Source organism: Gadus chalcogrammus, chromosome 4 (genome assembly GCF_026213295.1).
Source record: "Gadus chalcogrammus isolate NIFS_2021 chromosome 4, NIFS_Gcha_1.0, whole genome shotgun sequence".
NCBI lineage: Eukaryota > Metazoa > Chordata > Actinopteri > Gadiformes > Gadidae > Gadus > Gadus chalcogrammus.
In genome coordinates this window covers 13,357,701-13,383,404 of record NC_079415.1, presented here as the reverse complement: position 1 = coordinate 13,383,404, position 25,704 = coordinate 13,357,701, and the positions used below count along the sequence as shown (strand labels likewise).

Genomic DNA, 25,704 nt, shown 5'->3' with positions numbered 1-25,704 from the left:
TGCTGGGCCTTCTGATAAAACACACACACGTATACACACAGACACAAATAAACATTCAATGTTAGACACACGTGCGTACGTAAGCAAACACACAAATAAACATTCAATGTATTCAATGTAAGGAACACGCACACACCCACACACACACACACACACACACACACACACACACACACACACACACACACACACACACACACACACACACACACACACACACACACACACACACACACACACACACTTACTGGAACGTTTGTTGTTTGTTCTTTTTTCAGCATATCTCCCTCTCCTAATGTAAATCATGTCCTAGTAAGTTCGAGTGTTATTGGTCAGTGATTAAGGAACGTCACCCAGCACCCGATGCTTGAGATAAGAGAACTGTGATTCCGGGATGCCGATGGCCGAGAAATGGTTCCTCATTTCCATTAGTGATTTAAGTGCTTTTGCGCAAGGCAGTAAACCCCAAGTGTTTGTAGCAGAGCCAGGGTTAGACTGCAGTGTATTGGCCCGCTGCCAGAGGTGAAACCCCCAGAGATCCCTGCAAGGAAGAAGAACCACGTGGACTGCTTCTGAGAAATGAAGGCAAATAAACCCCCAGAGGCTTCTGTTTTTACCTTGAAGAGGTTTTCCCTGCACACTAGAAGCCGGCTTTCTTCTGAGAAAAACCAGATATGACAAATCACTGAGGTTGTTAATGTATTGTTTATTTTATGAAAATGAATTCATACTATTAAGATGGGATATCTTTACGTTTCATTTTCAACGTGATGTTTTGTGTAATTGTCTTTTTCAAAGATGTGAAAGGATTGTTGAACGTGTAAATCTCTCCCCATCTGCCTGACCTAATGGGTTGGCCAATGGGGAGAAAGGGGCGGGATCATCAGGTGACATGGGCTTCCTGGGCTAAGGTCAAGTAAAGTGGTAGTTTGACTTCACCTAAACAAGCATACACACTTTACTCCACACACACATACACACACACCAACACATTGCTTCACTACTTCTGTCCCACAAACAGTCACTAATGTTATTGTTATTTGAGCTTTTTTTTTGGTGTTTTGCTATTGACAGACGTGCAGTTTTAAAATGTTTAATGTCTGCAACAAAAAAACGAAATAAAAGATGTGGTGGTACGCTATACCACACAACAATAACTGGCAGGCTAGCTTGAGATGTAAAATAAATATTTGTATACCTTTTACCCATAGAGCATCCTTTGCAGCCGACCTCCCTTACTGAAAAAATCGGTGGCAGGTAATAGACAAATGTCCCAGAAGACATCAAATTCAGCAGACTTGAACATTATTCCACAGAATCTAACCGCATAGAACAGAACATTAAGCAGCAGTGTACAGCAGCTTCAAAGCCATTGAAAGTTGAATTAAGGCATGACTAGAGAAGAAACGTGCAAAGTATTATGTGTAAGTGCATTTTTTAATCAGTAACTACAGCATAGCATCCACAACTAAAAGCTGAAACATCTTTCAGGCCATCTTTCTATCAAGCCTCTACCAACCAGTTAAATATGGAACGATCAACAGCATCTCATCCATTACTTAAAGCTGTAAATTGCAGCATGCCAACATTGTACCAAGCCTAAACCAACCAGTTAAATATGGAACCAAACCGTAATTAACCCGCCCCGTCATTTGCGAAGTCGGTCTCTGAAGAGTCCCGATGCTCCATTGGGGTGAACCGATGGAGTGCACAACACAGATCCTTTACTTTGGGGATGGCACTCATCCATCCTAGAGATCTGTACGCTTTGTGGATCACACACACACACACACACACACACACACACACACACACACACACACACACACACACACACACACACACACACAAAGACAGACAGACAGACAGACAGACAGACAGACAGACAGACAGACAGACAGACAGACAGACAGAGACACACACACACACACACACACACACACACACACACACACACACACACACACACACACACACACACACACACACACATAGACAGACAGACAGACAGACAGACAGACAGACAGACAGACAGACAGACAGACAGACAGACAGACAGACAGACAGACAGAGACACACACGCACACAAACACACACACACACATACACACACACACACACACACACACACACACACACACACACACACACACACACACACACACACACACACACACACACACACACACACACACACACACACACACACACACACACACAGACACACACATCGCTCCACAGGGACTGCAATCGGTTCCTCATGGTTGGACGTTGAGAACTGTATCTTGGCACACTTGAGAAGTCTTGAGAAGACTGAATTGTCCAATCACAGGACTGGAGGGAAAACACCCCATTGAGGCCTAGGGTTAGAGGCCTTCATCAGGGTTCTAGCTGCAGATCGTTACTGGAAAGTCAAATGGATAATAACTTACGTAAGTTGGCTTTTACCTGTAGTTGTTGGAGAGGCTGGGTTTGCCAATTCACCTCAGGATCCTTAACCTCGGGGATGATGTTAAAAAACACATTTCCTAATAGCAATGTCAAAATGAAAATAAAATACATTCATAGATGTCTACATTTCTAATACTTTTGAGTGGAAACTCAGAGTTTATGGGTTGTAGGTGTGATCGATGTTTCCCTTCTTGGACATTTCGTGAGATGGTATTCATCCAGTCTAGTTTCTACCCAAAATAATGGGATTTGAGGTTTAGCTCCTGGAACCACAAAACGTCTCCTGTTGTTGCTTTTGTTGCTGTTGTGTAACTCGCGGGCCTGGGGGACATGAAGGTTAATGTTGGCACGAACATGGACCAGAAAAACACAAACAATCACGATAATCAACAAGAATGTATTCTCTTCACTATTCCCACCAACACATACTCAACGGCTTTACTGGGGAACTTTCATTAAAGACATATATGCACACACACGCACACGCACGCACGCTCGACACACACACACACACACACACACACACACACACACACACACACACACACACACACACACACACACACACACACACACACACACACACACACACACACACACACACACACACACACACACACACACACACACACACACATTTCACGTCCTCTGGTTATCAATCCCTCCTCCAGAGAGCTCTTGGCAGCCCGCGGCTGTGCTCCGGAGTGTGTCCTGGCTGGGGATGCAGACAAATGGAGCGTCCCTGGGCGCTCCAAGTGGTGAGTCACTGGCTATCACACTGATGAGGGCTTCCCCTACTGCACCCTGTTTTCTCTCTCTGTCCGCCCCTCTGTTTACCCCTCTCTCGCTTGTTTACCCGTCTCTAAGGGCAGCGGCCTGGCTCTGTATAATGAACCTTATTACCGTATGAATCATTATCCTCATCAGAGAGAGGTAAATGGTGTCTTATCTGTGAGGGGGATGTTTCCCCGGGAATCAGACGCATCACCACCTTATCCATGCTTTACTTCGGTTCGGGTTGGATTCCCGCGCCCCTCTGTCGGTTCCCTGGAATGAGAGGACCCTTCTGCGTTCTCTTCCTTCTCAAGGTTGTCCTCGCGCCCCTCCCCCTTCCCCTCCCCCCCGAGGGCTTCACCTTGCTCCTCAGTGATGGGCGGAGTCCAATCCCGGGGCCTGGTTAGTTGTACCACCGAGGGGATGGCCTCCACTCGATAACCGTCCGTCTTCAGGCCGGCCTCGAGAATGTTGACAGCACAACAACATGACAGCCTGTCAAAAAAAAGCCACTTGTGACAACTGGAGGACTTGTCCTTGCTTCGTACACTTGCCCTTTCCCTGAAGGTTGTGGAGAGAGGGGTCCCTCACTAGGGAGTTCAGCATCAGGTGGATAACCCTCCATGTCAAGGCAGCACCCATCTCCCCGGGGGGGGGGGGGGGGGGCGACCTTCAGAAAGAGGGCAAATGGATGAAGCAAGGACAAGTTCTCCAGCTGCCATCAATGGCGTCTGTTTTGTTTTTTTCTTGACAGCGATCTCAAACAGGCTGTCGTGTTGCTGTGCTGTCAACACTCCCGAGGCCGGCCTCACACGCCTTGGCACTCTGAACACCAGGCACGCAGGGAGATGGGGAGGGAGATAGCGGGCTCTGATTACAGCCGTCCACCGTTGTTTCCAGACCGCTGTGTTGTCGGGAGGCATTCTTCGGGGTTCCATCTGATAGATGCTGTGAACAAACAGAGGCCCTCATGCTTTTGGGAGTGTGACTGGGTGTGTGAGTGAGTGTGAACAATGATCCACCTGAAGGAGGAAGGAGCTTCTAAGAAGAAACACCTTATGTTGTTGCGTGCTTCAGACAGAACCCAATAGCCTCTCATTGACCAAAAAGACATGTGTGGCCACACGGCAGTAAAAGCAGAGAGTGGGCTATATCACACGACTTCTCTACTCTTCTTCTCTCTTTCTCTCGTCTCTCCCTTTGTCTATCTCTCTCTCTCTCTCCCTCCGTCTTGCTCTCTCTTTCTCTGTCCCTGTCTCTCTCCTTCCCTCTCTTTTTTTCTCCCTCTCTCCCCCTCTCTCTCTCTCTCTCTCCGTCTCCCCCTTTGTCTTGCTCTCTCTCTCTCTCTCTCTCTCTCTCTCTCTCTCTCTCTCTCTCTCTCTCTCTCTCTCTCTCTCTCTCTCTCTCTCTCTCTCTCTCTCTCTCTCTCCCCATTCCTCCATCTCATGGAACACACCTTTGTATATATCTTTCACACACATAAACACACACACACGCACACACAAACAGCTACTCAGCCTCAACTTGTGCAACACATTGAGAAGATGATCCTGGTGTTGTAATGTCGGTCTCATTGGTTTCTATTCCCGCTCCCCTTGGTCCTTACCGGAATCAACATCATCCTGATCGTCATCATCACCGTCATTAGCATCATCATCATCATCATCTGTACACATCAGTTTGTTGTACATCCTGCCATTTACAAATAGTACTTAGAATAGTTTTGCGTCTGTTCCTAGCTATTTTTCTCAATACGGGGAATGGGTTAACCTAAGTGCTTGGCACCTAGTTTCTATGAATATCTGTACTGCACCGACCGCGACATATATTTTTGTTTGACTTTCTTCTGACAAATGTACTTATTGTAGGTCATTTTGGATTAAAGCGTCTGCTAAACGCTCTGAATGTAAAGCATCCTCATCACCATCCTCCTCATCTTTAACCTTTATTTGATCTCTAGACCTCCTCTGGTCCTCTTCAGGTAGGGGCCCCTCTGGTCCTCTTCAGGTAGGGGCCCCTCTGGTCCTCTTCAGGTAGAGGCCCCTCTGGTCCTCTTCAGGTAGGGGCCCCTCCTGGTCCTCTTCAGGTAGGGGCCCCTCCTGGTCCTCTTCAGGTAGAGGCCCCTCCTGATCCTCTTCAGGTAGGGGGCCCTCCTGGTCCTCTTCAGGTAGGGGCCCCTCTGGTCCTCTTCAGGTAGGGGCCCCTCTGGTCCTCTTCAGGTAGGGGCCCCTCTGGTCCTCTTCAGGTAGGGACCCCTCTGGTCCTCTTCAGGTAGGGGCCCCTCCTGGTCCTCTTCAGGTAGGGACCCCTCCTGGTCCACATCAGTTAAGGGCCCCTACTGGGATCAAACAGCAGATACCAGAGCCTCCCCTGCTCAATGGACCAGCACACAGCTGGAAGGTGTTCAAACACAGCCAGCAGGTGAGGTATGCTGGCTACTGTATGAGGTATGCTGGGTGTCTCACACACACACTGACACACAAACACACACAGGTGCAAGAGATCCACCTGGGCATGCATGCACAATCGCGGGCGCACACACACACGCACACACACGCACGCACGCACGCACGCACACACACACACACACACACACACACACACACACACACACACACACACACACACACACACACACACACACACACACACACACACACACACACACACACGCACGCACAAGGGTGAATACCTTTGTGACATGTAGTACTGCTAACACAACAGGCTCAGATGTTTTAGCCCTTTGTAGTTGTTTCAAATACAGAGAGAGGGGGATAAAGGGGGATAAAGGGGGAGAGAGAGAGAGGGAGAGAGAACAGAGAGAGAGAGAGAGAGAGAGAGAGAGAGAGAGAGAGAGAGAGAGAGAGAGAGAGAGAGAGAGCTCTCAGAGCAGAGGGAGAGGTCCTCAGAGTAAAGATTTGGTGTTTATATTTCTTCTACCGAGGCTGTGAAACCCCATCGCTCTTCTTCTCTCAGTGTCAGGGGGCTCCTTTTGTGTGTGTGTCGCCCATGAGGCCCCCAGGGACGCTGAAGAGTGAAGTGAATCACCTGATACCTGACTCTCCCATTGAACTCTCTCTCTCTCTCTCTCTCTCACACACACACACACACACACACACACACACACACACACACACACACACACACACACACACACACACACACACACACACACACACACACACACACACACACACACACACACACACACACAGGTTGCATACAACTGTAAGTTGTATGCATAGTCTAACCCTCTATACTAAGGTGATGGTGATGAGGATGATTTACATGGTAGCTATGTGTTTGATATAGCCACACATGCCTTGGTGGTCGATGACAAATAAAGTATCCTCAATGTAACGTCTAACAGCTAGATGCTCATGCTAGTTCTGAGTCACCAGGTGTAAAACAAAAATGCAGCTTTCTATATTTACCGTAAAAACAAATACAAACACACACACATACACACTCTCACAGGCCCTCCAGAGTTAAGAGGTTTGCAGAAGACACACACGTCATCACATCCATCCACGTCTCTCCTGAGGACCTCATACCACAGCTGCTTCATGGCCTCTGGGGGGGGGGGGGGGGGGGGTACTGCAGGTAGGGGCTTCTCATGGAAAGTTCTAGAATGCGCTCTCTCTCTCTCTCTCTCTCTCTCTCTCTCTCTCTAAGAGGGATGTCTATGTCACAAGGAGAAGTACATAACTGGTAGTTGGGGATTTGATGCTGTGTGTGACTGTGTGAGTGTGTCTGTGTAGGTGTGGGCATGTGTCTATGTGTGTTTGCATGCACGCATGTGTGTGTGTGTGTGTGTCTGTGTGTCCGTGCCTGCATGCATCGAATGTCCATGTGTGTGTCTGTGTCTCTGTGCCCGTGTGTGTGTGTCTCTCAGGCTGATGACAGCGGTTGAGACATCTTCCAGCTGGTTCAGCCTCATCTGATGTGTCACTGATTTAAATTTCAGCCAGGACACCGTACCCCCCTTACTCAACAATGACGTGGACACGGAGTTGTTAGACGCAATGCTACAAAGAATGTTCAAACATGGTACCAAAAATAAGGAAACACAAGCAACCTTACAAAAAAACGAACAAAGTAACAAACAATGTAACAAATACAGAAAACATTTTACAATCAATGTAACAAATATCATATAAACAGCATAAAAAACGACAAAACAAACCATGGAAAACTTATTCCAAATTTGTTACCATTATGTAATATAGGACAAAAATAAATTATTTTGTCTATCATATTTCAAAACCCACCATTATTCCTCATACACATTAATATTTTGTTGAAATCCATATTTCATATTCGAAATATCGAGCATCCGAGTGGCGTTCAAGATCGGCCACAATAACGTTAAGTGTTGAAAACCAAGTCTTCTGCTAAAGCTCTTCTTCTTTAATGAGGGTGTCACGCGAGGTCAGCCAGGCAGCCGCTGTGGTATTCAGAGCATTACCAGCCTGCGCAAACATTCATATAAAAAAGATATTTCAAGGCAACATAAAAAAATCTTTCCCCATAATAATCCAAAAAGCATTTGTTAAAACCTTGGCAGCGAGTCTGAGTAGAGGAAATGGCTCTGAGATTAAGCCCTCATGTGCACTTCTGAACACAAGGTGTGTTTAGGGAACCCTGGTGATGTGATGATTCTTCACAGAATACCCGGGATGTGCAACAGGAAGGCAAATAGCCTTTAATCACCGGGTTGTTATATTGACATTTTTATCTCAGTTTCATCGTCGTATCGCATCTGCCATCAAACCACTTAACCCAGAGCCCATGGGGCACGGATATCGCTGTATAACGATGGGACACATCACCTGGGGGGGTCATTAACTAACTTAGCCGAATCCCTGTCAGACCACCTAAGGACGAAAGCCCCCCAGACACGCTACGCACCACTACGGTCATGTGTGTTGTGCTGTGTGTGTGAGACTTTGTTTGTGCACATTTACATATGTCAGCATTACTGTGTCTGTGCATGTGTGTGTGTGTGTGTGTGTGTGTGTGTGTGTGTGTGTGTGTGTGTGTGTGTGTCTGTGAGTGTGTCTGTGTGTGTGTGTGTTTGTCTTCATGACTATATGTGGATATACAGTATAGAGAGAGAGATAGAGAGAGAGAGAGAGAGAGAGAGAGAGAGAGAGAGAGAGAGAGAGAGAGAGGGAGATAGAGAGAGAGCGAGCGAGACAAAAGGGGAGACCATAGAGCACTATAGAAAGACAGAGAGCGCTATAAAAAGAGAGAGCACTATAGCGAGAGAGAGACTTTCGGTAATGTTATAAGCAAAAATTAAATAAAAAGTGAGTTACGAGAAGAACGAGAAGATGACTAAACATAAGTACGAAACCAAGATAATAGAGTGAGTGAGTTAGTGAGTGAGTCAGTGAGGCATATTTTATAAAGAGATGCACCATAAATGACCCCAGACCCACTCTCTGCTTTTACTGGCATCCGAACACATCCAGTCACCGTGAGTCACAGGGCTACAGAGAGATCATGGCAGAGCCCACTCATTGGTGGTGGGGGGTCACTGTCAAAGGTCCAAGCCACTGGATACACACACACAAACACACCTCTATACTAGTGTGTGTGTGTGTGTGTGTGGGGGGGGGGGGGGGGGGGGTTATTGGGGTTACACAACTTCCTCTAGCCACAATAATACCAGCCTTCTCGGATACCTTGTGTCACACACACACCCACACCCACACAGGGTAGAGGATGAAAGAGATGAAAAGCCCCATGAGTCACCAAAATAATCTACCTATAATAATATAACATGGTAAAGTGGTCATGGTGTCCAGGTGAAAGGCTGAGAGGACATGTTGGAGGTCTTTGATGGAGGGAGGCACAGCATTAGGAACAAAAGAAGGACAGAAAAGAACAATAAGTGGGAAGCATCATTTCATCAGTATCCACTTCAATGAGACAGTGTTAAAAATGTTAAAGACAACGTTAACATTAAAAGGACAGGATCTCTCTCAAGCAGGTTTCAAGTACCTGGGCCGTTACTGAGAAACACAACAGACCTTCCAGAGCAGTGAGACCACATCATGGAGCGATGTTCCAGGTTTGTCAGACCCGAAGGGCTCCATCGGAGTGGGATTTTGGAGGGTAACACAATAATGTTAAGTCTTCAATTGAATTATATTTTGAGGCCCGCAGAGGAAATCCATGAACTTGAAATGATGATTTAGATGAATTAGCCTATTACAAATTTAAGTCAAAGCTGATCTATTTCAGACAATACTATTCTTACTCATATTTTCTAATGTTTTTGTGAGAGCCCCAACTTCAGACAAATTACGATAAAAACCTCACAGCATGAATCCCCTGTGTTCCCTAACAGTTCAGAGTAAACCTAATTTGTCTCTCATTTTGGTTTCGGTTCTCCTACTGCATTACAACTCCTGCCCGGCCGCAACACAATAACAAGCCGGTGCTAAATGGCCTTTTTCTGCTCTTGAAGGGTGGACTTTGTCTTTGAAGATTTTTTCAATAAACATTTTTCTCCCCCGGCACTTTGTAATGCCTTAATCACACACACACACACACACACACACACACACACACACACACACACACACACACACACACACACACACACACACACACACACACACACACACACACACACACACACACACACACACACACACACACACACACACACACACACACACACACACACACCCCCCAGAGCCTGCCATACTTCAGAGAAACCCCCAGGTCCTCTACTCCTCTGTGGTACATTAACCAGTCCTTCACCTCCTCCCTCCCCACCCAGCACCCACCTTCTCCTCTCATCCTCCCATCCCTCCTTCTCCACAGATATACATCCAGGGGTCGGGCAGCAGCTGGACAATAAAGTGGGCTAAAAGGGCCCGTTCCCAGGCTGTTTATGTTCAGCGGTAAACGGAGCAGCAGAGTAGCAGGTTAGCCGACATTCATCTCTAGCCGCCGCCGCTGCCGTACAGGACGACAACAGGTGTGTGTGTGTGTGTGTGTGTGTGTGTGTGTGTGTGTGTGTGTGTGCGTGAATGCCTCTGTGCGTGTGCGTGTGTGTGTGTGTGACACAAGGTATCCGAGTGGCCCTGGAAGCTTTTAAGAGCCCTCTATTACACCGCTTCTCCAAACAAGCCGCCGGGGCGTTCAGGCGGCGCAGCGTGGGAAATGAAGGCAGGTGGGTGGGGCCAGGGTCCTGGGTGACCTGACCGGCGACCTCCCTTTCCTCTCCCCTCCCTCCCCCATTAGGAAGGGTGGGGCCACTTTTAACTCCCAACTCTCCACTCTGCTGCTCATCACTCCCCTTCAGCTGATAACACCGCTAATGCACATCCTCAGCATTCTGCCGTTTGGGGCCGGTCCACGGGAACACCCCAGAGGGGTCAGAGGTGAACAGGGGCTCCCAGGCTGTCCACGCACTGGCCCGTTGGTGTGTTGTAGCATCAGGTTAACTGTGTCGTCTGTAAGATGGTACGTACCGATGCTTTCTAGGAACACACAGTGAACATGGAGACAAGGATGTCATAGACGCGTTTACACGACACAATGTGAAGCTAGCAATGATGGTTCCGCAGTTTTCACTTGAGAAAACTCAGTGTGACTCAGTAATTGTAATCTTCTATCATGTTCACCTTGCATGCACAGAACCTAACGTAAACCAAACAACTGTATATCAAACCCAACTGCGGTTTTGTTCATTTAAATTGCCTTTATTATCTTTACCAACCACTCAAAACTATCTATACGACTGATCCTGTTTAAGCTAAATCTGAATGTTTTCAGAAATGTGAACAACTTTTGAGAGGTTGATGAAACTTTGTCTATGAACGCAGATAATCCAGACCTTTGTCACTTTGCACACACACACACACACACACACACGCACACACACACCAGACACACACACACACACACGAGACATAGCGTGTCTTCTCTTCCCATTCTAAAACCCTAGGCAGCTAAATGGTTGGTAAATAACAAAATACCTTCCCGGTCCAAATCGCATGCAAGGCGAGCAAAACAACCGCTGGCTCTTTTCAGGCTGTCTTAAGGACAGAGGGCCTGAGCTCGGGCTTAGGAGCGCAGCATGCTGGCTGTCCCTCTGTACTCTGCCGGGTAAATACTGGCGCTGGTGTCACAAAAGACCAGCTGGGGCTACAGCTCGTCACCTCCGAGCATATCGGAACACTCATCTTCTATAGAAAACTCTCAGACACGAAGGGACGCAACCCCGCTCAACTGATTCCATCAGGAAAAAACCCAATCAGTCAGAGAGGAACTCTCGCTTCAATAAAGAAATGAACCACACACCACACTGGTAGAATGCCAGCCAACTCTTTTTTGCTCTCCTATTATCTCTGCATCTCACTTTAAAGTGTGACAGTTCCCCTCTTCAGATGTCCCGCGGCGGGAGAAGATAAGACCGTCTGAGTGGTGGTTGGAGGATGAAACCGCCCTCATGCCAAACACATGCCATGCCCCCCCCCCCTCCCCCTCCTTCCACGACATGAATCTCTACTCCATCAAGAGACACACCCATCTCTGTGGTGCCAAGTTCATCCACCCCCCCCCCCCCCCCCGCGCACTCAGTCACTGATGAATAGCAATCAAGTGCCGCTTGTATGTTGACTTTTATCTTCTTGCAATAATGCACCAGTCGTGTCATTCCACCTGCATTTGTTGTGCTACAACCCTCATGGAGGACTCATGCAAGCCACACGCACATGATTACCACGGAAATGTGAATCTCAGTTTCCGATGTTTCCTTGGGTTTGACAGCCTTAGAGAAAACAAACATCTACAACTAATTCAAAATAACAAAGACAAATCATGTGCACTTGAGGGTTTTATTAGGGATTACAGAGGTCGACGGTGAATTAAAAACTACATTCACAGTACATTTAATTCACCTAATTGACATGCATCTACTGGTCACACAAATCCATAGTATCAAATATCAACGCAGCAACATCCAAGTAGGGCTTCTCTAGAAAAATACAATCCATCGGGGGACAACGCTTCCTATTCTATGCGTTATGTCAATTAACTTTCAACAGCCTAAGCCAATAGTTCATGTGCAAATTTGGCGATTTGATTGAATTAGATGAGTGTGCATAATCCTCTTTTAGGTCACTCGTTAAGGAGTATATAAGCTCTAAGCTTTTAGCTCCATTGCTCTAAGCTTTACAAATTAACTAAAAAGCCAGAATCAAACTGAGGTTATAAAAGGTGTGGGTGTTGGTCAACGGGTGGTTAAACACAAGTCATTGGTTGGATGTAATCCTTGGTCAATGACAGTCAGTTACTGATTGGTCAGATGTGAGCAATGGTCGTTTTCTACATAATTAGTAGTAGCGTCCATATATTACGATGTTAGATAGTTTCTGGTCTGTGAACAACAGCATACAGTACTTGTACTAAAATGTAACAAACAGTAGAACTAATATTGTGCGGCATAGTTTCAAAAAGTCTATCGTCATCAATAAAGAGGAACATATGGCACTGGGGAATGTTGACGCTGAATAGATAATACATTGTATAAAGATTTGATTGATTCATAAAGTATACCATTAAGAAACTAAAACCTTACTTGTATGGCTGCTCAACTCCCACTCGCATGTTAAGTAACGATCTCTGACTACAGTCTTCATCGTTTCAAAACGGTTAAGCTAACAGATAAGTCATGCTTGAAATGTGCTTCTCCTTCATAGCCCTGAAGTATAAGGAAGTTTGTCTATTGGAGAGCAATAGGGAATTAAGAGGGGGAACGTAGCTTGAAAACACCACTGGACGCCACAGAACGTATGGCAGGCACGAAGGATCAGCAAGGGTTCAACACAGTAGGAGCTACTGGCGTAAAGTGACAAGAAGACTGAAAGTGGGTCTCTACACTTTATCAGTTAATTAGAGATCGGCTTCAAACCGATCTCGGGATGGATTTTAAATAATTTTTGGATAAATGATTTACAGTTCAACAGGCAAGGCACAAAGGGATACATTCTAAGAACTATTGAAAAGGAAAACAGCCAATAGTACGACTGGAAAGTGTGATTTGACAATCTAAATATAGGATCAATTAGGCCAGAATACAAAACTAGCATACAAAACTATTCACAAAAGATCACCTTTACAAAAGCGTTAATGGATGTGGAGTAGTTTTGAGCGAAAGTTTTGTTATCGAGTTTAAAAGGGACTCAACAATTAATGCTATCATCGTTAATGCTAAATCAAAGTAAGGGGGGGCTCGGGAGACGTTTTTACGGTTGAAAACATCAACGCTACAATCTTTATATTTCGCCGCTAGCAGTTTTAAAAAACTGAATTCCTTTCTAAGAGCAGACAGAGGCTCCACATTGAAGCTCCCTTATTTAGACCTCTAGCAAACAAAAACTAAAACCTATCCAATAAGCACTAGGCAGAAGGAGTAGCTTTGTGGGGAAAACAAAACAAAAGCTGTATCGACGCTTCCACAGGAACACCACCAGCCGCACCTCCACCCATGTTCCAGACGCTTTGTTTCCAACAGCAAAAGTACTACAGAATTTATTTGGGAAAATAAAAATAAACTAGATACACCATGTTGTCCTCCACCTTCTTCCTCCTGCCCCTCCTACAACACCTGCTCCGCTCTGATTGGAGGACTGAGTGATTTGGGTATGGGGGGGGGGGGGGTCTTCCTATTGGTCGTGGCTCTCCCGCACCTTGGCCGCGAGTGCGTCGCAGGTCTTCTTGGCGTCGCCTAGCAACATGGCGGTGTTGGGCTTGTAGAAGATGGGGTTGTCGACGGCGGCATAACCGACACCCAGAGAACGCTTCATCACCACCACCTGAAACACACAGAAACAAAGATTGACAACGCACCTTTTTTTATGTTGTAAAACGGTGTTAACGGTGCTGTAGGTCGAAGTAAAGAGCTGAGATATATCACATATCACCAATGGCCTAGCCACGCGTCAGCTCCTACTGTGTGAACACAGCAGTGAGAATAGCTGTTGCTAGTAGAACACGCCCGTCTCTATACAAGACGACTCAGAGCGCTGCCGGCTCAGCTCTCATCTTCCAGAGCATCTCTACCACGATTTGTTCAGGGACTGCATCTCGCCCATCAGGGGAGGGAACGTCCCCCCCTCTCTCTCTCTCTCTCTCTCTCTCTCTCTCTTAACAACTCCATCTCACCTACAGCAGCTTTAAGGCTTTCCATTGATCATCCAACGGTTGTGTTTAAAGCAGAGCCAGAGTAATTGTGTTACTCAGTGTGTGTGTGTGTGTGTCGTTTCCTTTGTGTGCGCACAAGACGATGGGACGTGGGGACAGATGAATCAAGCACCCCCGGAGCGGTGTGGAGGCGGATCAAAGAGGGGCTCAAGGAAACGGGTCAGCCCGTGGAGGTGACCTCATCCCTGGTGGAACCACGTTAAGATAACAGGATTCAGGCCCCCTCCTCCTCCTCGTCGTCTCCCTCCTCTTCCTCATGTTTAATTCATGGGCCCACTTGGTTCCATTTAGGACCAGAGTGCAACCAAAGATAAATCAGTTAAGAGTCGGGCATTGGCTGGTCCCGTTTAGCTCATGCCATAAGTTACCCAGAGTGCACAGGGGCCTTCGCAGCGAATGTACGGAGAGACGAGGACCTCGGTCACCGATGGCTTAATACATTTAAAAGTATTGGCATTGTAATGTAACCTAAAGGGTTGGGGTGCACATGGGACTACAGCTTAGAAGATGGTTATGACGTACAAAACGTACGCACCAGCATGCTGAGGAGAGGTCCTCACACTCAGCCCACCCACGACAATAACCCTCTCTGAAATGGACATTTCTACTAGGCTCACTTTAGCCCCTTTCATACATGCATTCTTTCCATGCACTGGTTCAGGACAAGTGAATGGGAGCAAGGGTCGACATTCCGGGCAATCAGCACTGCCAATATGCCTGCTCAAGACCTAGTAACATTACCAGATCAAAAGTGTATAAATATGAAGTGTACCAATTAAACTATAAAGTTTATAACACACTAGAATATAAAGTGTAAAACTGACTTCAACCATACAGTGTATCATTTTGACCATTAATTGTTTAACTATAAAGTGTAGAACCGTAACTATAGTGTAAAAATAAGAATGCTTAGTGCACGGCCAGTGAGACGTTCCTAAACGTGCTCATTCCACAACGCTGATGGGAGAGGCACCTGGGAGCCTGTTGGGTTAACCTTCTCCAAGTCCCAGCTTTGTGCGTCGGTTCAGGTGTATAGGTATGAAAGGCGGGGGGTCTCACCTGCTTGGCCTTCCACACCTCCAGAACCGGCATGCCGGCGATGATGGAGTTGGGGTCTTCCTGGGAGGCGGAGTTCACCGTATCGTTGGCCCCGATCACCATAACCAGGTCAGTCTCTGCTCGCACACATAAAGACACACACGCTTAATGGTCTTCCTTCCCTACAGGGTTAAGTCTAGCGTTATCACACTGCCAAATCGCCCGTTTAGTATTTACATGGAGGAAGCATTAACCTCTAATCAGTAAACTAAGATAATAACTACCTTAAGTATAACTGATAATAGATACGTCTGGCTAAGTAACTTCTAGCCAGAAGCAGAACCATATATTACATTTCCCAAGCTTATAACTCAATTTCCCCATCCCTGAAAACGTCCCAGCAGATGACTCATGTTTGCATCATTTCTTTCTAGACTCAGACTTGCACAGTGAAGGTGGAGGTAGAAAGGATGGAATGGGGTTTTTGTGCACAACAACCAAAATCCAATGTTGGATTTAACTCAGCAATCCCCTCGGCCCCCAACACACTCAGACCCCAATACCCAGTTGCTCATGATCTGGACCCCCAGTTCACCATTCCGTCAAGGTCAAGGACCAATCCAATCCGATCCAAGGGGTCAGTCATGGATCCGGACCCCCGGATTCCAGGGAGTCAGTCATGGACCCCCAGGGCGACCGAAAGGCGTATTACCTTTGAAGTCGTCGTTGATCTCCTCCATCTCCAGGACGATGTCGTAGGGCACGCCGGCCTCCGCCAGCAGCACGTTGAGCTGCCCTGGCATACGTCCAGCCACCGGGTGGACCCCGAACCTGAGAGGGCGAGAGAGACATTTAAATACAGAGCAGACCGCCCACCACCGCTCACACCAAGAACCACAATGCTCTACCGACTTTATCCGGTACAAAGTGGACTTACATTTACATTACATTTAGGTAATTTAGCTTTATCCAAAGCGACCTACAACGGCGGACGACGGAGTGAACAACGCAAGGCAGCAAACAGCCAGCTCCTCGGGAGCGGTTTGGGGCAGGCGTCGGGCTCAGGGACACCTCGACGCTCAGAGGAGCCTGGGGACCAAACTACCGCCGGAGCCGCCAGGCCGACCCTGCCCCATTATACATTACACAATCGCATGACAACGATGACATTGAGAATTGGTGATGTTAGATCACTGTGGAGGATTCATTTAAATAACATCTCTGACATAGGACACCATCACTGAAGGAGAAACAGGGCCGCACCAAATAAGGCATCTAGTTGTGGGCTCCTAGCTGGTCAGAGACGACCTGGCATGAAACGGCTCCTCACAAGACAGGAAATGACTCCAGGGTGAGGAGGAGGGATAGTGGTGGAGAGAAGGAGGAATAAGAATTGGGGAGAAGGGGGGGGGGGGATGTATTGAAAGATTCAACGTGGAAGAGAAGGAGTAGGTGGTGTTGGTTGAGGGGAAGACAGGGTGTGTGCGTGTAAGGGAGGTTGAAACCACAGCAAAGGCATCCTCTGACCGGGTCTCTAGTATTGGTTTAATTCCCCTAACAGTCCTGGTATAACCCCCCTATCACTCCTGGTTTAACCCCCTTAATAGTCCTGGTTTAACCGCCCTAATAGACCTGGTTTAACCCCCTATCACTCCTGGTTTAACCCCCCTAATAGTCCTGGTTTAACCCCCCTAATAGTCCTGGTTTAACCCCCTAATATCCTACCCTACCACTCCTGGTTTAAACACCAACAGTCCTGGTTTATACACCCCAACAGTCCTGGTTTAAACACCAACAGTCCTGGTTTAAACCCCCTAGCAGTCCTGGTTAGAGTTAGCCCAAACTACATCTTAGACCCTCACAACGACACAGACAGACACACAACTACACATCTGACGGTTGTTTTTTTTCTCCACAGACCGCACGTGCGTCTGCTAAAGTGTGAAACAAGCCGTGCAGACGCGTCCAATCAGAGGCCTGCTAGGTGTCGTGTGACTGCGCTGATGACCAGGCAGCCGGCCACCATTGTGAGAGAGATCAAGTCCTCTTTTATTAGGATGCTTTCAAGCTGTTCTGGCACCCATTAGCGACGGTGGCCTGTGGATAACAACAAACAAACCCCACAAAAGAGCTCAACTAAAACATTTCCTGTGGAGTGCGGGCCCAGGCCTTTTTGCGATGGCATGGCGTCGAGGCTGAAGAACTACGGATACCGACAAGCCACGGCCGAAGAAGGAATGAACCGAGAATAAGGAAGTAAAAACTAAGCTGACACGGTAGGGACGCCAATTTGAATATGTGGGGAAGGGGGGGGGGGGGCGGCCATTCCGACGCTAAGCGGGAGACAAAATGGATGGACTGGAGAATGGGAGCGGTCGGAACAAGGAGGGATAGTGTTGGAATCGGAAATGTGTAATAAAGGGGAGAAGAGGGGGAAAAAAGCAAAACTCCAGAAGAGTAAAGAGGGATGGAGGTAAAGTGGGTCTCTCTCTCTCCCTGGCCACCCACTTCCTCCTAATCAACTACAAATGCTGTAAGCAGGAGCAGCTGGCCGGCCCGGGATCAAACGGCCGACGGGACAATTACAGAAGCTTCCGCTCGGCGTTCCCCTTCCTCCTCCATCCCACTCCCCTTCCCTCCACTTTCTTTCATTCACGCTTTCCTCCCATCCCCACAAAACCGTCTCCCCCCCCCCCCCCCACCAGAATCCCACAAAACGCTCCGGTGAGTGGTTTAGCAAGGCAAACTAAACTTTTGTCTAGCAATTTCTCGAAGCCGTTTACGATGGTAAACAAATGCATATCACAACCCCCCATCGATGGCGTTCCTCCTCTACTGGGACGTCCCGAGGCCTCAGCCCTTACCTGACTTGCTTGCCGGCCTCAGAGAGCATCTTGACCAGCTCGGCGATGGGGTACTGGGCCTTGGCAGCACACAGGCCGTAACCTGGGGAACCACAGAACACACACGACGAGTGGTGCGTTAGGATAGTCACAATATCACCGTATATCAGGTCTACATGGTACAGAAAAAAAACTCAGGTTAACCATTAGTTGGAAGAATGGAATTATTTTGCAATGGATCTAATAAAATAACAAATTCATTATTTTCCAATGAAACAATTCCAAAAGTTGCATGTTATTTTCCACTTTTGGATCAAAACTTGTGTTCCTTCTATGGAGCCACAACAATCAAAGCTGGAACCTGCTGGGCACGAGCGCAGGGTTTTGATTAAGTTCCCTAGTGCTTTGTTTCGGGCTGCGTGTGCTAACCAGACAACACACACAGGCTGGCCCAGGGCAGGGAGTGTGCCATGTTGACCAGGGCACGTCTGAACCGGCTCCTCCACTGTCCATCACACAAAGTGCCCGTGAAGCCGCCCATTAGAAACAACTGCCCAGATCAACAGGGGGCAGCGATGCAATCATGGGAGCGCTCCTGAAAGTGTGTAAAAAAAGACAAATAGCTGTAGCTAATGACTTTGGGTATAGCATGCTACTGTCTGATGGGACGTCATGGATCAGGAACACAGAAAAATACTTTCAATTTTTTTTTGTAGTCCGCCACAATGTGAACAAGCAATATAATAATATTGTTTTCAGATTCCTCAGATTCTTAATCCCTTGGTTGTGGTTGATTTGAGTTTAACAAGGATTCAATTATGAGTCAATGGTGAGAACGAGCTTCACATCAATCGGACCACCATCGGACCACGTTATTTTCGTATATCAGAGCAGAAGTCTCACAAATGCTTCCATTAGAATTCCATTCATTCATCCCGCAACAATGTCCATTATACCAGACACAATTCCAGTCATTCCAGACTTTTATCTTTAATAGATCTATACAGTATAGAGCGATGAAATAAAACCTGTTAAAACCCAATAATTGGTTGTCAATGGTGAATGAAACAGGATTATTGCAAAGCCAATGCAACTAACCAGACTTCTGGCTATAATGAAGAACACATCACATGATTAGGCAGACTGCAGCGATAGGTCGAGAGATGAGAACACCATGTGCAAGGCTAAGTCTGCAGAGATATCTGTACGGCCAACTATTTAGACAGAGTAAGCAGAATATCATCACACTATTTGCCGAAACCAAATATTTAATCATATTAGTCAAGGAAATTATCTAAATACCAGCCCAAAAAAAAAAGAGGACGCCAATAAAACAGAAAATTGTTTTCATTTAATGCCCCTGCTCTGCTTTTTGAACCCATAATAAAGTAAACACGTTTGGGCTTTTATCACTTTGTGTCAGCTATCACACAGTGGACTCAAGACCACGTACACCAACTGGGAGAAAACAAGGCCATGTCACATGACCGCTAAATTACCCCATGTATCACGTGATTGGGTAATAACAACCCCATGTATCACGTGATTGGGTGAAAACAACCCCATGTATGACGTGATTGGGTAACAACCATCCCATGTTTCACGTGATTGGGTGACAACAACCCCATGTATCACGTGATTGGGTGACAACAACCCCATGTATGACGTGATTGGGTAACAACCATCCCATGTATCACGTGATTGGGTGATAACAACCCCATGTATCACGTGATTGGGTAATAACAACCCCATGTATCACGTGATTGGGTGACAACAACCCCATGTATCACGTGATTGGGTGACAACAACCCCATGTATCACGTGATTGGGTGACAACAACCCCATGTATCACGTGATTGGGTGACAACAACCGTCTCACGGGCCGCCGGCTCCACTTGCGTCGGGGCACCAGGGAGAGAACGCTGGACGAAGGTTAAGGAGCGGCGTCGAGGCGGCGTGAGGCGGGTCAGGTGACGGGGCGCCCGGGGCCGGAGAACACACCATGGATCATTTATGTGGCCGACCGTGGGCTAGGATTTATACCAACCGGAGAACCAGGAAACCATACCGACTTTTATTGATTACATTGTCAAGATTCCCTTTGATTACACAAACCAGATTGTGGCACAAACCAGATTGTGGCACAGACCCCAACCCCCGCCCCCCCCCCCCCCCCACCAGCCCACGGGCTTGACTGTTCAAAACAGTGTGTTTGTGTGTGTTCAAGGCCGGGCAATTATCCTAGCAAGATGGTGATGTAACGGTATTGGGGGGGGTCAAGAAAAGGTTATGTAAACACAGCGTCTTGCTTTGCTAAACCCTCCAAAATATGTGAGTGGCACAGTCAAGCAGGAGTGTGTTTTTAATTTCCCAGTCCCTCTGTCCCAGTGTGTGTATGCGTGTGCACGCGTGCGTGCGTGCGTGTGTGTGTGTGCCACTTAGCCGATCTGTCACAGTGTGTGGCTGGGGGTTTGAGGCTCCCAGCATGGTGTGTGGCGGAGCGGCAGAGTCAAAGATGAGGGCTGCGGATGAGCAATTTGCGAAGAATGTATTTCCCCCCCCCCCCCCCCCCCCCCACTCACCCACCCGTTTTTGCATGTGAATCCAATATTGGCCTACAGGTAGGGGGGGCGGGGGGGGGGGTGTGTGTGAGTGTGAGTGTGTGTGTGTGTACCCGGGGTGATGATGATGCTCTGCGCGTCCTTGATCATCTCCACCGTCTGGTCCACGTTGACCTCCGTGTGCGTGCCCGTGATCTCCATGGGCTTGCCTGAGCCGGTGGAGGAGGTGCCGTAGCCCCCCAGGATCACGTTGGTCAGGGAGCGGTTCATGGCCTGATGATAAGGGGGGGGGGGGGGGGGGGTACGGGAGGTGAAGGGGTTACAACCAAATACGCTCCCCGTTTGATGTACATTTTTGTTTTCTCTAATTGGCTTGAGTCATTGCCATGGCGTTCCTTGAACATGGTCGCGTTCAAGCAAACGGATGCCAGAACCATATTGGTTGAAACAAACAGCATGGAGTTCTGGTGCAGTGAGTGTATAAGCAAGCCGTTACAGCAGCAACGTTAGAGTCCCTCCTACTGGAGAGTGGCGGTACTACAGCCACACATCCACCAGGGAGGACATCAAGCAGACTTCAGCCTTTTGGTTTTAGAGAATGCGTCGATGGGGACGCAGGCAGTGGGGCAACTTGTCCAGGGATGCCTAGGAGCGTAGACTGCAGACATTCAAATATCCTGTACCCAGAAGACCATCCCAAACACTGACCCCAGACCCTCCCAAATGCCACCTCCAGACCAAAGGAGAGCAGTTGGTATGTTCTCCCCCTTTGCGGATGTTGCCGTGACGACTCACCACACACATGATGTAGGACAGGATGGCCCCCGAGGAGCCGATGAGGGCCCCCACGATGGTCAGCAGGTTGTTGTTGAGCAGGAAGCCCTCGGCGCAGAGGGCCCAGCCGGAGTAGCTGTGGCACCAGCACCACTGGCAATGGGGGGTGGGGGGCGGGGCCCCCCGGGGGGGGCGGTATTCGGCCCCCCCGATGGCCGCGGTCAGGGTCACCCCCTGGGGGGGGAGGGAGGGAGGAAGAGGAGGAGTTATAACCAAGCGAGGCATCAGCAGAGCCGCTTCCGATCCAGTGCTGAATCATCGTATCATTAAAACGTGATATATAAAAGAAAACAAATACGTAAAATAATATTCTGCCGTTTCTCGCTCATACCAAAATAAATATGACTGCACCTTCTCAGTCTGTTTACACGTCATCATTTTAGAAATTATCAGTTACCAAAAAAAATTGTGAAATCCATTTGAGATACAGAACAATTACAGAGCATAAAACATTAATCCAAATTCCCTGATCAATGTAAGACAAACTACATCATCCAGCATCCTAGTCGACAGGTGCACCATTAAACCAGTCCAGCCTACTGGTGGACTAGTTTAATGGTGGATCAGTCGACCACTAGTCCACCAGTAGAATAGTCCTCCGGTGCACACAATTATTACACCAATAGACCACTAGAAGAGCGCGCAAATTAACCAGCAGAAACATAGCCCAGTACACCCGGAGACCAGGAGACCAGTACCATGATGGCGGAGAGGGCGGACACGGAGCCCAGGCAGGTGATGCCCGTCAGGTAGCTGGGGTCCATCATGTAGGGGATCATGCCCGCCACGCTGGCGGCCATGAGGGTGGCGTTGATGGCGTGGCGGCCGGGGAGGGCCAGGGGAGCGCTGCTCAGCGTGCCTGCAGAGCGGGGGCCAGGAGGGGAGGACAGAGTCACATCAGGCAGGGTGTGAGGAGTGTCTACCAAGGGTCTCGCTTTGATGCGGCGCTAGTGTCTGTGTGTGTGTCTGTGTTTAGAAAATGGCTCAATCTCAATAGTGAGCAGAGATTGTTTCCATACCACTGAGGCATATTTTGTAGTAAACCCTGTATTGATAAATACTTTAATTTTCTCTATGATTTGGTCCCAAACACTCCTGATGTCAAATTAGTTTGAAAGCTGCTGACATATCTTTTGGGCCATTTCAAGTTTTACTTATTTTTTCGTCCACTTGAAATAAATAATATAAAACAATCTGGACCATATAGCAGGTAGGAACGCTCCATGTCGGCATAATGAAATCCAGTTTTCAGGAAACAAGTGGAAAATGACCGGAGGGGCTGCTGTCTACCCCAGAATGAGGAATGGTCAGAAACCGACCGCATATTAGCTGGGTGGACGACATCTGGCCAGCGCGGTGCAGACATTCTGCTGCGTTTCCTTTCACTGCTGGTGTGGTCAGGAGAAGCTCAATCACTCCTGCTGCCATTACAGCACAATGAGTGCTTCTTGTTTCCAAGAACTCACACTGGGACGGACAGTTGGAGGCTCAACCCGCGGTTCGGGAATCCGTTGGGTTAATTGTTCGGTCTAGAAACGCGAATACTGAAATGGCCCACGACCCTCACTGAATTACCAGAGCTGAGCTGCGACGGCTGAGGCTAAAGAAAACTAAATATAGTGATAATATAGTTTTGACAAGGATCAGTAACTGAGAAAAGCCACCACATATTTAGCATTGGTTAGGCTTTGAATTTGAAAATGTACCAAATAAAGATGATTCAATTATTATAACGAATACCCCCCCCCCCCGTCTTTCTCCCTCCCGGCCTGACCTTGCAGTTTCCGTAGGCCACCAGGGAGCCGCTGAAGGTCACGCCCCCGATGAAGGTGCCCATGTAGGCCACGATCTTGATGAAGTTGGCGGCGGGGTCGGTGGCGAAGTGGGGGTACTCGATCATGTACTCGGCCACGCAGGTCAGCACGGCGGCCAGGCCCACCAGGCTGTGGAAGGCCGCCACCAGCTGCGGCAGGTCGCTGATCTGGATCCTCTTAGCGATGCCCAGACCTGGGGGGGGGGAGGGGTGCAGAGACACGCATGGATGAAGCGAGGAGGGGGGGGGGGGGGTGTTTACACCGGAACATAAGCAAAGAAAAAAAAAAGAGAGGAAGTCTGCGACTAAACAAGTCGGTAAAAACAGTTGAAGGCACATGTTCAAGTCACCGGGCAAATAGAGAGCAGTACTTTCAACGGTCAGCCCTGCATGACGGGGACCGACAACATTCAGACGTCAAGAGTCATTTCACGTACAAACGGCGCAGCAATCTGACGGAGTAACAGGAGGTATTTGACAACTTTTATTTGGAATACAAATATCTATAATGACCACCGCCAGTCACACACACACACAATGTTTAGGGAAATTCCATGTTTGTGAGTCCTGAGTGTGAGGGGGCCTGGCCTGTGTTTGTGCGCCCGACCGGGGGGGGGGGGGGGGGGGGGGCACGGGGGGTTAGCGGGGGCATCTGGAAGTGGCCTGTTGTCTGAAGGTTGGTTTAGTCTGGTTTCAGCCCGTTACTGGAACAATTAGCATTCAAATTGACCCTGGAGACGAGAGCGCCAATCAGGGGGCGGGGGTGGGGGTGGTGGGGGGGGCGGCATGACTCAATGAGAGGGGGCCGGCGGTTCCTTCTGAACTCCCGGGTCTGTTTGGGGCCTTTAGTCACGGTGCGGCGTTTGATCCAAACATCACAGAGATAGGCTGCGCACGGGGCACACCTGCTGATTAACGCGGCCCATGAGCTCATGCACACACACACACACACACACACACACACACACACACACACACACACACACACACACACACACACACACACACACACACACACACACACACACACACACACACACACACACACACACACAACCACTGGGGGAATTGGAAACACACTTGAACACGACCAGCATGCAGAGTACAAGTACGGTCCATTAGGCGTGACTCACCCGCCGTCCCGCCCACCGCCATGGCCACGCTCATCTGGGCCAGGAGCTCGGGGGAGGGTTTGAGGTAGCCCAGGGCCGCCGCGATGCCCCCCGCCACGCCCATCATGCCCAGGGCGTTGCCCAGGCGGGCCGTCTTCTGGTTGGACAGGCCGGCCAGCGCCCCCACGCAGCACAGCCCCGAGCCGAGGTACATCATCTGGGGGGGGGGAGGGACAGGGGTTAGGGTACGACACGGACGTCTGCGGAAACCGTGATCTGGGACGGGCTCTTCACTACGTTGGTGCCTAATAAACAGTCCTCAGCAGTAGGGTTGTAGAGATTAAGCACCATGAAAAAAAATAAAAATAAATGGAGGAATATGCAATACAGCGGCCTACTGCCTGGACATCGCCACATAAATACAACCTTGAACACAATAACCTAAAATATGCAGGAGCAGCGAATGGCCGTATTTGAGGTCAAATGTCGACCAAACCAACGACAAACACATTTTTTCAGTGGATTTCTACGCTTCCCCTCGGTAGAGCGAGGCAAGGTGCCGGTTAAACATCCGCACGGATCCCACCAAAAGATCTGTTTAGAAGATTAGAAGTAGGCGCAACACATCAATGGGGGGGGGGCTCTATCGCAAGCCCATTGATTTGAAAGTAATCACATGATACATGATCCTGAACCAGGTAGACAGTATGTTAGAGTGTGGCTCACACATGGGCCGGGGGGGGACCAGAACTAGAACACTATGGTTGACAAGCGCATAACGCTCTACACACACCTGTTCAATGTTGTACCCCGCCTGCAACGCCGCACCGTAGCCCCCCACGAAGACCCCGGTGGGCAGCAGGTAGAGGTAGTTGTACTCCGGGGGGTCAGTGGGCCTCTTGAACATGTCCAACATCTTCTTGGTCACCAGGAAGCCACCTGCGGGGCCGAGCGGAAAGCGAAGAGGAGAGGAGAGAGCAGAGGTTCAGTGGAAAGAAAAAGGAGAGCCGAGAGAGGAGACGAGGTCGGGCCCCCGAGGGCCGTCCAAG

General features: G+C 48.5%; 1 protein-coding gene across 1 annotated transcript in view; it reads right to left on the bottom strand.

Moving 5' to 3' along the window:
* Positions 1-12,049: 12,049 nt before the first annotated feature.
* nnt (nicotinamide nucleotide transhydrogenase) overlaps positions 12,050-25,704 on the bottom strand; it is a 31,437-nt gene continuing 17,782 nt past the window's right edge. The window contains exons 13-23 of the mRNA XM_056588165.1: positions 25,449-25,594; positions 24,677-24,872; positions 23,505-23,737; position 23,292; positions 22,429-22,589; positions 21,692-21,904; positions 21,010-21,169; positions 18,357-18,438; positions 16,205-16,323; positions 15,514-15,629; positions 12,050-14,066 (exon numbers count right to left, since the gene is read on the bottom strand). Of these exons, the coding sequence (XP_056444140.1) occupies positions 13,917-14,066; positions 15,514-15,629; positions 16,205-16,323; positions 18,357-18,438; positions 21,010-21,169; positions 21,692-21,904; positions 22,429-22,589; position 23,292; positions 23,505-23,737; positions 24,677-24,872; positions 25,449-25,594 (1,577 nt within the window). The 3' untranslated portion in view covers positions 12,050-13,916. The remainder of the gene's footprint in view (positions 14,067-15,513; positions 15,630-16,204; positions 16,324-18,356; positions 18,439-21,009; positions 21,170-21,691; positions 21,905-22,428; positions 22,590-23,291; positions 23,293-23,504; positions 23,738-24,676; positions 24,873-25,448; positions 25,595-25,704) is intronic.